The 13610-nt window shown below is 46.7% G+C and overlaps 1 protein-coding gene across 2 annotated transcripts in view; it reads left to right on the forward strand.

Annotated features, from left to right (window-relative positions):
- IL12RB1 (interleukin 12 receptor subunit beta 1) overlaps positions 1–13610 on the forward strand; it is a 403260-nt gene that overhangs the window by 240771 nt on the left and 148879 nt on the right. For both annotated transcript variants that reach the window (XM_040417823.1, XM_040417824.1), the window contains one exon: positions 9680–9850. In XM_040417823.1, coding sequence (XP_040273757.1) covers positions 9680–9850 — 171 coding nt within the window. The remainder of the gene's footprint in view (positions 1–9679; positions 9851–13610) is intronic.

The following is a 13610-nucleotide window of genomic DNA, read 5'->3' on the forward strand; positions in this document are numbered from 1 at the left end:
ACATCAGTTACAGAATGGCCTGCTGACGTTTTTCCCCCTGGCTGTGCTGAAGTTGGTGGTGAAGGTCTGTCGCTGACCGGATAAGGAGGTGGTACAAGAGGAGGAGGAAGCCAAGTAGGAAGAGGAGGCAAACAATGATGCCCTGCGATCCTTGGCGGCGGAAGGACGTGCGCCAAACAGCTCTCCGCCTGGGGCCCAGCCGCAACTACATTTACCCAGTGTGCAGTTAGGGAGATATAGTGTCCCTGGCCGTGCTTACTGGTCCACGTATCTGTAGTTAGGTGGACCTTGCCACAGATGGCGTTGCGCAGTGCACACTTGATTTTATCCGATACTTGGTTGTGCAGGGAGGGCACGGCTCTCCTGGAGAAGTAGTGGCGGCTGGGACAGCAAGCGACATGAGCTGTTTGAAGCTCTTCGTCTCCACCAGCCTGAATGACAGCATTTCAAAGGCCAGCAGTTTAGAAATTCTGGCATTCAGGGCAAGGGATCGAGGGTGGCTAGGTGGGAATTTACGCTTTCTCTCAAAGGTTTGTGAGATGGAGAGCTAAACGCTTCCGTGTGACATGGTGGAGATGCTTGGTGACGGAGGTGGTGTTGTTGGTGGCACATCCTCTGTTTGCTGGGCGGCAGGTGCAAACGTTCCTCCAGAGGCGGAGGAAGAGGCCGAGGCAGCAGCAGAAGAGGGAGCAGGAGGGGCCCTTTCTTGGTTTTGAAGGTGCTTACTCCCCTGCAGCCAGTGTCTCGCATGTAGATGCCTGGTCATGCAGGTTGTGCTAAGGTTCAGAATATTAATGCCTCGCTTCAGGCTCTGATGGCACAGCGTGCAAACCACTCGCGTCTTGTCGTCAGCACATTGTGTGAAGAAGTGCCATGCGAGGGAACTCCTTGAAGCTGCCTTTGGTGTGCCCGGTCCCTGTTGACGGTGGCCAGTAGCAGGCGAACTGTTTTGGCGATGGCTGCTCTGCTTTTGCACCCTGCTCCCGCTTTTGCTATGCTGTTGGCTCGGTCTCACCACTGCCTCTTCCTCTGAACTCTGAAAGTCAGTGGCACGACCTTCATTCCATGTGGGGTCTAGGACCTCATCGTCCCCTGCATCGTCTTCCACCCAGTCTTCCTCCCTGACCTCCTTTTCGGTCTGCACACTGAAGAAAGACGCAGCAGTTGGCACCTGTGTTTCGTCATCATCAGAGACGTGCTGAGGTGGTATTCCCATGTCCTCATCAGCAAACATAAGTGGTTGTGCGTCAGTGCATTCTATGTCTTCCACCCCTGGGGAAGGGCTAGGTGGATGCCCTTGGGAAAACCTACCAGCAGAGTCTTCAAACAGCATAACAGACTGCTGCATGACTTGAGGCTCAGACAGGTTCCCCGATATGCACTGGGGTGATGTGACAGACTGATGGGCATGGGTTTCAGGCGCCACCTGTGCGCTTTCTGTAGAAGACTGGGTGGGAGATAATGTGAACGTTCTGGATCCACTTGGCCACCCAATTGACTAGCGCCTGTACTTGCTCAGGCCTTACCATCCTTAGAACGGCATTGGGCCCGACCAAATATCGCTGTAGATTCTGGTGGCTACTGGGACCTGAGGTAGTAGGTTCAGTAGGACGTGTAGCTGTGGCAGAACGGCCACGTCCTCTCCCTGCACCAGAGGCTCCACCAACCCCACCACCGCGACCATGACCGCGTCCTTTATTAGATGTTTGCCTCATAGTTAGCGTTCACAAAGCAAAGTAAAAATTGGTTAAGTATGTTAAAAATAATTAACCGCCAATATAAACCCTGATGTAGGGTATTGCACTAAATTTTTTTTTTTTTAACTCTATATGACAGCGGTATTTGTGGCCTAAATGTGACTGTATTCGATGTACGTTAAATCCAAAATGATCAGTATATGAACACACGGTTTATTTAAACCGCAGTAAACGAATGGCCGTATTTGTGGCCAAAATGTGACTGTATTCTATGTACAACCAATATTAACCGGACAGAATGATATCAAAACATCAGACCCCCAAGGAGTCATAATAATTACCCAAAAAAATGAAACTGACTTTCGTATGTATGAAAATCCAAAAAGCTTTATTGTAAATATATATAAACAGTACATACATGTATTATAAAACAGGCAGCACAAGGCGGGACACACAGATGAGGAGCAGGACCCAAGGAGAGGCCGGGAGATCAGTGCACAAAAATACAGGGAAAAAGAATACTAGCTGAAAGAGCATACCTCAGAGTCTCATAGCAGCAACGCCCCAAACACAATGCAACAGAGGCGATTGTGGAGACTGAGGTTAAGATGGAAGGAACACAAAGGAACACAATTATACATACCCTGAATGGTGCAAAGATCTCTCGGCCAACTCCTGGCCCAACGCCGTTTCGCCAGTAAATCTGGCTTCTTACGAAAGTCAGTTTCATTTTGTTTGGTCATTTTGTATTCTATGGCCCAGATTCAGGTAGATTTGCCCATTACTTACACCTGAGCCGCTCAGCTGAATTTCTCTGCGCTGGAGCAATTTTGCCAAATTGCCACCTGATTCAGGAATCGTTTGTTCATTTAATTTGCTCCTGTTTAAGGCAAAGCTGAGGGCGCAAGGCCGTGCAAGTCAAAGTGGGTGTGCCCCTATGTAAATGAGGAATTTTCGGCTCAGCAGAGGTTTGCTAGCATAATTTCAGGGCAAATCCTGCTCAGCTGCTTGCACTGAGCAAATAAATAGGAGCAGACTTGCGCAGGTTCTTTGCTGAATTTCATCCTGCTTTTTCCTACCCCCCCTGAGCAAGGAAATTCAGCCCTTTTGCAAGACATGGCACCTCCCAAAGGGACCAAAAAAAGGAAGCCCAACTTTGTGGCTGCAGAGATGGACATCCTGATTGCTGCACTCCAGCAGCATAAGGAAGTCCTATATGGTGCCCAGCGGGCAAACACCACCATTGCCCAAAGGAGGGCTATATATGAAGCCATTGCCCTGGACATCAATGCCCTGGGTAATGAAGTGCGTACCTGGGATGACATCCAGAAGAAATTAAATGATATGAGGCGCAGGGTCCGTGAAAAACTGGCTCTTATCAGGAAGCATACCGGTGGCACGGGAGGTGGTCCGCGATGTATGATCCGGCTCAATCAGGAGGAGCAGCTTATTGCACAAACGTTCGTGCAGGAGCAGGTGGAGGGACTTGAAGGGTACGACTCCACTGTTGGGAACTTGGGGACTGGTAAGTTATTTTTCTTTCATATCTGCTGTGCATCATGGGAGGGGGTACAAGAGAACATATGAGAAGTGTGTTGCACCAGCAAAATATGTAGTTTTGGTGTCATCCACAGGTGGTGATGAGGAAGAAGAAGCTGGGCCGTCTTCGGCTGCGGCTCGACCCAGCCCATCCAGACCAGAGCCAGGGGTCCAGTCAGGCCCCATGGACATTCTGGCTATGCTGGTCCAGGAGAAGATCATACCGGGGCCAAGTATGGAGGAGCAAGTGGTATTGGAGGAGGATTCCTTTTTCCTTATCCAGGAGGACTCTGGCTCCCTCCAGGAGGATACCACCATCCCTGTGCAACCCACCACCCCCCCGCCCAGCACATCATCCCCCTCCAGGGCAAGCCCCTCCCTTGTGGACCCCTCCCCTTCTCCCTCTGTCCGTGGCCGAGCCTCTCCTCCCAGGAAGGCTCTGTCCAAAACGAGGCATATATCCTCCAGCCTCCGTGACGGTCTGCTGGAGGAGCAGGCCCTGCAGACCCGCCATATAGGGGCCATGGTGGGAGAGGTGCGTCGTCTGGCGGACAGCATGGCATCCACCTCCACCTCTATGCAGCATGCCCTCACCCTGCATGAGGACCGGGACAAACATGTGGCACAGAGCCTGGGGGAAATTAGTGGCAACTCTAAGGCCATAGTCACCTGCTTGGTGGCTCTGGAGACCACACCAGCTTTGTTAAGCAGGATGACAGCTGCGGTGCAGGCCAACACCGCTGCAGTGCAGGAGGAGGCGAGAGTTACCCGCCGGCATCAGCGGGATACCACCACCCGCCAAATGCGGATGTTGGCCCAGACCAACACCATCCTTGCCCGCCTGGCCAACGCCATGGAGGGCATGCAGCCACCACCTGCAAGGAGTGTGGAAGTAGGGGTTGATGCTCCTCCCCCCCCTCCTCCCCCCACCCCTCCATCCCCACCCCATGCCTCCTCCGCACCACGGAGATTGAGGAGCCAGAGCCGGGGCACCCTTGGCCCAAAGAAAAAAACAAAAAAATAATTTTATGTCTACATTTTTTTGCTCAACACAATATGATTTTTTTTATTATTTTTCTATATGCTCAGGGTATGAGATTATTTTTTTTTTATATGCTCAGGATATGAGTTTTTATATTTATTTGTAGTCCCTACACACGGTGAGGAGTGTATACTACAGTGTGACTGGTGTGTGAATGGGGGGGGGGGGTGGCACTCCTGCTGGAAAAGGGGTGTCACCCTCTGCCATGTGAAAGGTGTATGAATGGACAGCAACATAATTGGAGCCTTGACGCGGCGTTGCTGCTCCCTAATACCATGGGGTATTGTTGGGTCTAATCCAATTGGGGGTGCATGTGTCGGGTGTGTGCTAGGGACTACAGTGGTGTACATACATGCATTATACTTGTGACAAGATCAGGGTGTGTTAAATGTGCAAAGAGACGTTCCACAAGACCATTCCGGATTGCTCTTCCCTCAGAAGATCCGGTAGTGTTTCTTGGGGGGGGGGGGGGGGGTTGCGTGGTTCGGGGGTAAGGTCATTGCGTAGCTCAATGTGCATGCCCCTTCTTTGAGCTAAATTGTGGAGAATACTACATGCCCCTACGATTTGGCATACAAAGTTGGGTGAATACAATAGGGTCCCCCCTGATTTATCCAGACATCTGAATCGAGATTTAAGGATGCCAAATGTGCGCTCCACCACCGCACGGGTACGTGCATGGGCTTCGTTATATCTTTCCTCTCCTGGTGTTTGAGGGTTACGAAATGGGGTCATCATGTGAGGTCCCAGGGCATAGGCAGAGTCACCTGGAAGGGAAAAGACAGGAGGATGTTAGTCGTGCATGTGCCCCTTGTGATGTGTGCATCATGGGGGGGGGGCAGTCATACCTGACACCCATGTCACTCACCAATCAGCCAGCTGTCTCCATACATGTTCTGGTCAAACTCGGTTGGGATGGGGCTGTGTCGGTAAATAAAACTGTCATGGCTTGACCCTGGGTGTTTGGCACGGACATGCCATATGAGGCCATGTGCATCCACAATCATCTGCACATTTATCGAATGCCAATGTTTCCTGTTGCAGTAGATATGCTCGAGGTGCCGGGGGGGGGGGGGGGGCATAGTGCCACATGGGTACAATCTATTGCACCCACAGTGCGTGGAAATCTGGCTAATAAATAAAAATCACTGATTGCCTTCTGCCGCACGTCAGCCGTGGTTGGTTTGATAAATTGTGTGCCCATTCGTCTGAGTATTGCAGGGATCACTTGGTGCACACACCTGCTCATGCTGGATTGGGACATCCCTGCCACCACTCCACCTGTGCGCTGAAATGAGCCAGTTGCCAAAAAATGAAGGGTTGCCACTACCTTCACCAGTGGCTGCACTGCCTGTCCCCGATGGGTCGGGCTGCTGATGTCATCCTGCAGGATTGTTACCAACTCAAGGATGACTTCAGGGCTAAAGCGAAACATGCTATACACCTCAGTATCAGTCATCTGAAAAAGGTTGTAGCGCCCTCTGTAAATCCTCTCCCGTGCCCTCCTACGAGTCGGCTCAGTCAATAGAATATCAAGAACCATAGCTGCCCCTGGCATGTTGGTGCACAGATGTGAGGTCCCGAAAATGTGGGTGCTCTGCTTGTTCAGATCGTCTGTCTAGGTGCTGCTGAAGTTGCGCGCTCCTTCAGATGACATTTGGCCATCTTTTGCTAACTTGCCCCTGCTTTTAACAGGAGCAAGTTTGCCCAGGGAAAAAAGCTTGCACGCTTCCAGCGCAAGATGCGCATCACACGCGCATGTTTCTGAATCATCGGCAGTACCTAATTTGCATATTCGCTGAGGGAATTCCATGAAGGTGCAACTTACACCCCGCGCAAAATTGCGCAGGAACAGCTAGGCTGCGTGTGCGGGAAAATGGCCGCATTTCAGGCTTAACTGGTTTACAGAATCAGCCGCAAATTTGCATAGGAGCAAATCAGTACTTGCGCGGCGCAAATCACACTTGTTCCCGCGCAAGTGCTTCTTGAATCTGGGCCTATGTATGTTAACTTCAAAATGAGCAGTATATAAACACACGGTTTATTTCAACCGCAGTAAACGAATGGCCGTATTTGTGGCCTAAATGTGACTGTCACCTATGCACGTGTAATCAAAGATGACCAGTATATAAAAAAAAATAAAATTTAAGCACAGTCAGCAAAAAGGCTGTATTTCTGGACTAGCAGACATGCAGATAGATAGTGCTAGTGCACTATATGAAAAAAGAAAAAAATTTAAACACAGTCAGCAAAAAAGCTGTATTTCTGGACTAGCAGACATGCAGATAGATAGTGCTGCACCAGCATGTCTGCATAAAATGGCTGCCGATTAGGTATTCATAGTGACAAACTGAAGTTTAAAAAAAAATGCGTTTTCAACAGAAGTTGGCTCAGTGCAGGCTTAAAAAAACTGTGCACTGCACCCACAAAACACATTGGATTGAGATCGCTGAGTTATAAGGCAGTTCTTCTTAGTATTTATCCCTGATCTGTCCCTGACAGCAGCAGCATCCTCTCCCTACACTAAGAATAGCAGAGTGACATGCAGCACTACGTGACTCAGCCTTATATAGAGGCTGGGTCACATGCTGCAGTTGGCCAATCACAGCCATGCCAATAGTATGCATGGCTGTGATGGCTTCTTAGGGCACACAGTTAAACGCTTGTTGATTGGCTGCTTTGCAGCCTTTCAAAAAGCACCATAAAAATCGCCGAACACCGAACACGAACCTGAACATTTACGTAAATGTTCGGGTAAAAAAAAAGCTAAAGTTCGGTACGAACCCGTCCTTTACAGTTCAGGTTCGCTCAACTCTACTAAGGATCTATTATACATCAGAAACATGTACGCATAAATGTTTTACAACTCGGTTCTGAATATGAACAATTTTATTTTGCTTGCTTTTAAACTTGTTGCTGTACAACACTGTAGTTTTTCTATATACATGGGCTAAGATGGGGCATGTCAGGGTCAACTGGTTCAATTGCAGAATCAGTAGACCTGGTTTGTTTTTACAGATTTACAAGACACTATGCTTTGTTGCCCTAGGCTGTTGGGGTACAGTCATGGCCAAAAGTTTTGAGAATGACACAAATATTAGTTTTCACAAAGTTTGCTGCTAAACTGCTTTTAGATCTTTGTTTCAGTTGTTTCTGTGATGTAGTGAAATATAATTACACGCACTTCATACGTTTCAAAGGCTTTTATCAACAATTACATGACATTTATTCAAAGAGTCAGTATTTGCAGTGTTGGCCCTTCTTTTTCAGGACCTCTGCAATTCGACTGGGCATGTTCTCAATCAACTTCTGGGCCAATTCCTGACTGATAGCAACCCATTCTTTCATAATCACTTCTTGGAGTTTGTCAGAATTAGTGGTTTTTTGTTTGTCCACCCGCCTCTTGAGGATTGACCACAAGTTCTCAATGGGATTAAGATCTGGGGAGTTTCCAGGCCATGGACCCAAAATGTCAACGTTTTGGTCCCCGAGCCACTTAGTTATCACTTTTGCCTTATGGCACGGTGCTCCATCGTGCTGGAAAATGCATTGTTCTTCACCAAACTGTTGTTGGATTGTTGGAAGAAGTTGCTGTTGGAGGGTGTTTTGGTACCATTCTTTATTCATGGCTGTGTTTTTGGGGCAAAATTGTGAGTAAGCCCACTCCCTTGGATGAGAAGCAACCCCACACATGAATGGTCTCAGGATGCTTTACTGTTGGCATGACACAGGACTGATGGTAGTGCTCACCTTTTCTTCTCCGGACAAGCCTTTTTCCAGATGCCCCAAACAATCGGAAAGAGGCTTCATCGGAGAATATGACTTTGCCCCAGTCCTCAGCAGTCCATTCACCATACTTTCTGCAGAAGATCAATCTGTCCTTGATGTTTTTTTTGGAGAGAAGTGGCTTCTTTGCTGGCCTTCTTGACACCAGGCCATCTTCCAAAAGTCTTCGCCTCACTGTGCGTGCAGATGCGCTCACAACTGCCTGCTGCCATTCCTGAGCAAGCTCTGCACTGGTGGCACTCCGATCCCGCAGCTGAATCCTCTTTAGGAGACGATCCTGGCGCTTGCTGGACTTTCTTGGACGCCCTGAAGCCTTCTTACCAAGAATTGAACCTCTTTCCTTGAAGTTCTTGATGATCCTATAAATTGTTGATTGAGGTGCAATCTTAGTAGCCACAATATCCTTGCCTGTGAAGCCATTTTTATGCAACGCAATGATGGCTACACGCGTTTCTTTGCAGGTCACCATGGTTAACAATGGAAGAACAATGATTTCAAGCATCACCCTCCTTTTAACATGTCAAGTCTGCCATTTTAACCCAATCAGCCTGACATAATGATCTCCAGCCTTGTGCTCGTCAACATTCTCACCTGAGTTAACAAGACGATTACTGAAATGATCTCAGCAGGTCCTTTAATGACAGCAATGAAATGCAGTGGAAAGTTTTTTTTGGGATTAAGTTAATTTTCATGGCAAAGAAGGACTATGCAATTCATCTGATCACTCTTCATAACATTCTGGAGTATATGCAAATTACTATTATAAAAACTTAAGCAGCAACTTTTCCAATTTCCAATATTTATGTAATTCTCAAAACTTTTGGCCACGACTGTATATATTTTCTATGTGGCAACCACTTTTTAATGTATATCACTGGTAGGAGTCAAATATATTTGCTTTCAGGCCCACTATTGACTTCTTATGGCCCCTTTACACAGCCCCTTTACACGTTCCTGATAATTGCCTGATTGTTAGGGGAAGTAAATGCTTTATTTACATGCAGCAATCATCTCTTCTGTATGAGGATCCATACAGATTCATTGTTTCTAGACAGCAGATGCCTGCTTACACAAGATGATCTGCTGCTCAGAAACAATGATTTTGGTTGTTGATCAACTATGCTTTCACACAACATATGACCATTGGGTGATCAGCAAAACATTTACTTCTGGAAAGTGTGACGTGAAGTTATAGTGAGCCCCTGTACTCTGATACCACTAAATAAAATCCAGTGTGACCAATTGTCTTCAGAAGTCACCTAATTAGTAAATAGAGTCCACCTGTGTGTAATTTATTCTCATTATAAGTAGCTGTTCTGTGAAGGCCTCAGATATTTGTTGGAGAACATTAGTGATCAAACAGCATTATAAAAACCAAGGGACACACCAGACAGGTCAGGGATAAAGTTGTGGAGAATTGTAAAGCAGGGTTAGATTATAGAAAAAATATCCCAAACTCTGAACATGTCACGGAGCACTGACAAGGAATAGTTATAGGGGTATGAATACTTTTTCAAGGCACTGTATTGGATTTTATGTGAAAATGTGTTTCTTTTTTCTTCTATGGAACACATTTGTTCTTCCATAAATAACTAATTATACTTCATATTTTCAGTGATACCCTTTGAAAATGTAACTTTATTTGGAAATAATCTGACAGTGAAATGGAAGGGGAAGGAAGGAAAATCGTCACATTGTATTGCGTGGAAACCCATTGAGATGAAAGGGGTGTCTTTTAGCAAACTTTTGGAAAATCTAAACAAAAATAATGCAACCATACTTACAGGTAGGACCTTGATTATAATAAATAGGTCATAGTTATTCATCATATTATGCAATAAATTTTGGTTTTTGTTTGGTTCACTGATTAGTATAAGGGAAATTGATCTTGTGATGTCAGCAGTCCATGCTTCCCAACATCTCCCCTCTCCCGGTGAGTAAAGTGTTTGGTGGACGGCTATCTAAGGTGTATATGAGCACCTTTGCGAAATGAAAACACATATATAAGTTTTAAGAGCACTGTACCTTTTCCTTTTTACTTGAGGTATTTAATATACAGTACATTTTTTTATTATTGTGTATCTTTTAGGATTTTTTACACTTTAGTGCTCTGGTCTTACTGCTTTTTGCATTGTGGTTATATATTTGAATACTTAGCGTTAAGAGCTTAGTCAGGGCCGGTTTTAGACAAAATGTGGCCCTGGGCGAAATTAAAAAAGTGGCTAAAAATTCTGAAGTACTGTATAAACAGTCACATTTATTCACAACGCATCGGAGCCAAGAGCCAGTGTCAGGAAGCAGGTAAGGCCCAGTTCACACTTCAGTTGCTTGGTCAGTTATTTCCATCAGTTATTGTGAGCCCAAACCAGTAGTGAAGGCTACTCAGAGATAAGGTATAAGGCAAAGATTTCCTCCTGTTCTGTGTTTTTGACCTGCACCTGGTTTTGGCTCACAATAATTGATGGAAATAACTGAAGTGTGAACTCAGCCTAAGGGCTCATGCAGACGGCCGTTGCTTGTCAGCAATATGTGGGCACCGACCGTGTGCTCACTATATCACGGATGCGGACCCATTCACTTAAATGGGTCCGCAATCCAGAAGGTGCGGAACTATGGAGCGCTGCCATGGGGTTTCTCTCCATGCCTCCGCACCACAAAAAAATAAAACATGTTCTGTTTTTTTGCGGTGCGTACGTATTGAATGGGTCTGTTTACATCTGCGGTAACCGCACGGATGGTGTCCATGCATTGGGGACAGCAATTTGCGGTCCCCAATCCACGGAACAGCCGGTTTTTGTGCAAAAGCCAGATTTATACCAAGGTTCAATAAAAAAAAATGCAATGGCTCGGTAATAAGTAATGCAAATGATACATACTGGAGCTAAGCAATCAATAGACCAACAGGCAGGAAGCTTGGAGTGTTGGGGGAATAAAGGAATCCACTTGTTTCACTGAAGTCAAAATGCTGCCTTTCTTCCATAATTTTAGATAGATATATAGATAGGGGATAGATATGACATAAATAGATATTAGATATACACTGCTCAAAAAAATAAAGGGAACACTTAAACAACACAATGTAACTCCAAGTCAATCACACTTCTGTGAAATCAAACTGTCCACTTAGGAAGCAACACTGAGTGACAATCAATTTCACATGCTGTTGTGCAAATGGGATAGACAACAGGTGGAAATTATAGGCAATTAGCAAGACACCCCCAATAAAGGAGTGGTTCTGCAGGTGGTGACCTGACCACTTCTCAGTTCCTATGCTTCCTGGCTGATGTTTTGGTCACTTTTGAATGCTGCCGGTGCTTTCACTCTAGTGGTAGCATGAGACGGAGTCTACAACCCACACAAGTGGCTCAGGTAGTGCAGCTTATCCAGGATGGCACATCAATGCAAGCTGTGGCAAGAAGGTTTGCTGTGTCTGTCAGCATAGTGTCCAGAGCATGGAGGCGCTACCAGGAGACAGGTCAGTACATCAGGAGACGTGGAGGAGGCCGTAGGAGGGCAACAACCCAGCAGCAGGACCGCTACCTCCGCCTTTGTGCAAGGAGGAACAGGAGGAGCACTGCCAGAGCCCTGGAAAATGACCTGCAGCAGGCCACAAATGTGCATGTGTCTGCTCAAACGGTCAGAAACAGACTCCATGAGGGAGATATGAGGGCCCGACGTCCACAGGTGGGGGTTGTGCTTACAGCCCAACACCGTGCAGGACGTTTGGCATTTGCCAGAAAACACCAAGATTGGCAAATTCGCCACTGGCGCCCTGTGCTCTTCACAGATGAAAGCAGGTTCACACTGAGCACATGTGACAGACGTGACAGAGTCTGGAGACGCCGTGGAGAACGTTCTGCTGCCTGCAACATCCTCCAGCATGACCGGTTTGGCATTAGGTCAGTAATGGTGTGGGGTGGCATTTCTTTGGAGGGCCGCACAGCCCTCCATGTGCTCGCCAGAGGTAGCCTGACTGCCATTAGGTACCGAGATGAGATCCTCAGACCCCTTGTGAGACCATATGCTGGTGCGGTTGGCCCTGGGTTCCTCCTAATGCAAGACAATGCTAGACCTCATGTGGCTGGAGTGTGTCAGCAGTTCCTGCAAGACAAAGGCATTGATGCTATGGACTGGCCCGCCCGTTCCCCAGACCTGAATCCAATTGAGCACATCTGGGACATCACGTCTCGCTCTATCCACCAACGTCACGTTGCACCACAGACTGTCCAAGAGTTGGCAGATGCTTTAGTCCAGGTCTGGGAGGAGATCCCTCAGGAGACCGTCCGCCACCTCATCAGGAGCATGCACAGGTGTTGTAGGGAGGTCATACAGGCACGTGGAGGCCACACACACTACTGAGCCTCATTTTGACTTGTTTTAAGGACATTACATCAAAGTTGGATCAGCCTGTAGTGTGTTTTTCCACTTTAATTTTGAGGGTGACTCCAAATCCAGACCTCCATGGGTTAAATTTTTTTATTTCCATTATTTTTTTTGGTGTGATTTTGTTGTCAGCACATTCAACTATGTAAAGAATAAAGTATTTCAGAAGAATATTTAATTAATTCAGATCTAGGATGTGTTATCTTTGTGTTCCCTTTATTTTTTTGAGCAGTGTATAAATAGATTAATATTAGATATCCCCCCCCCCAAAAAACACAAGCGGCACAGCAGGAGCAATGTGAATGACGCTGTGCCAGCAGCTGTGGAAGTGATCCTGCATCCAAGTACTAGAAAATAAAATTCTACGCTGCTCCCAAAAGTTGTTCAAAGGTCGTGTTCTTCAATCACCAATGCGACATTTCAGTCCTCTTACCAGGACTTTTTTCACACTGTATTTTTGCCCACGAACGTAAGCGTTCAGTGCCCGTGCTGCGGACCGCAAATTTTCTGCGATGCTCGAGTCTCCTCCCCGCACGTTTGCAGCCAATAAACGTGCAGATAAGTACTGCCATTGACTGTAATCCCGTAGCCATGTTGGCTACTGGCATTACCGTGATTGGCTGGCCGGAACGCGTCATCGGGTGCTATATAGCACCCGATGACACGTGTTCGGCTCAGTCTTAGTCAGAGAGAGCTTGAGAGCAGAAGGGAGAGATAGTGTAGGGAATGAAATAGGAATATTTTTGCTTTTATACTTATTATAGACCCAAAAGTCAATTATAGACTATTGTTGTGCGTGGCAGCAATATCTATTTTTAGCACAACCTGCACAAAAACTTGTTAGAGACCCAAAAGTCCTTTTAAGGACTATAGTTGTATCTGGCAGCAATATATATTTTTAGCGCAACCTGCTCTAAATAGCTTGCAATTGTTTGGCTGCTGCAGACAGCGACATTATCTGCACTACATCTCCTGTCTAACGTGTGCGCAGCCTAAAAATATCTGTGACATCCAGTGTACTTTTTCCGTAGACGGTGTCCTCTGCGGACAGTTACATTACATGCGTTACATCTCCTGTATAACGTTTGCGTATCTGAAATATCAGCGACATTCAGTCAAATTTTTTTGCTGCTGGTGCCAGCGACATTACCTGCGTGCGCTAC

The sequence above is a fragment of the Bufo bufo genome, chromosome 2 (assembly GCF_905171765.1).
Source record: "Bufo bufo chromosome 2, aBufBuf1.1, whole genome shotgun sequence".
Classification (NCBI taxonomy): Eukaryota; Metazoa; Chordata; class Amphibia; order Anura; family Bufonidae; genus Bufo; species Bufo bufo.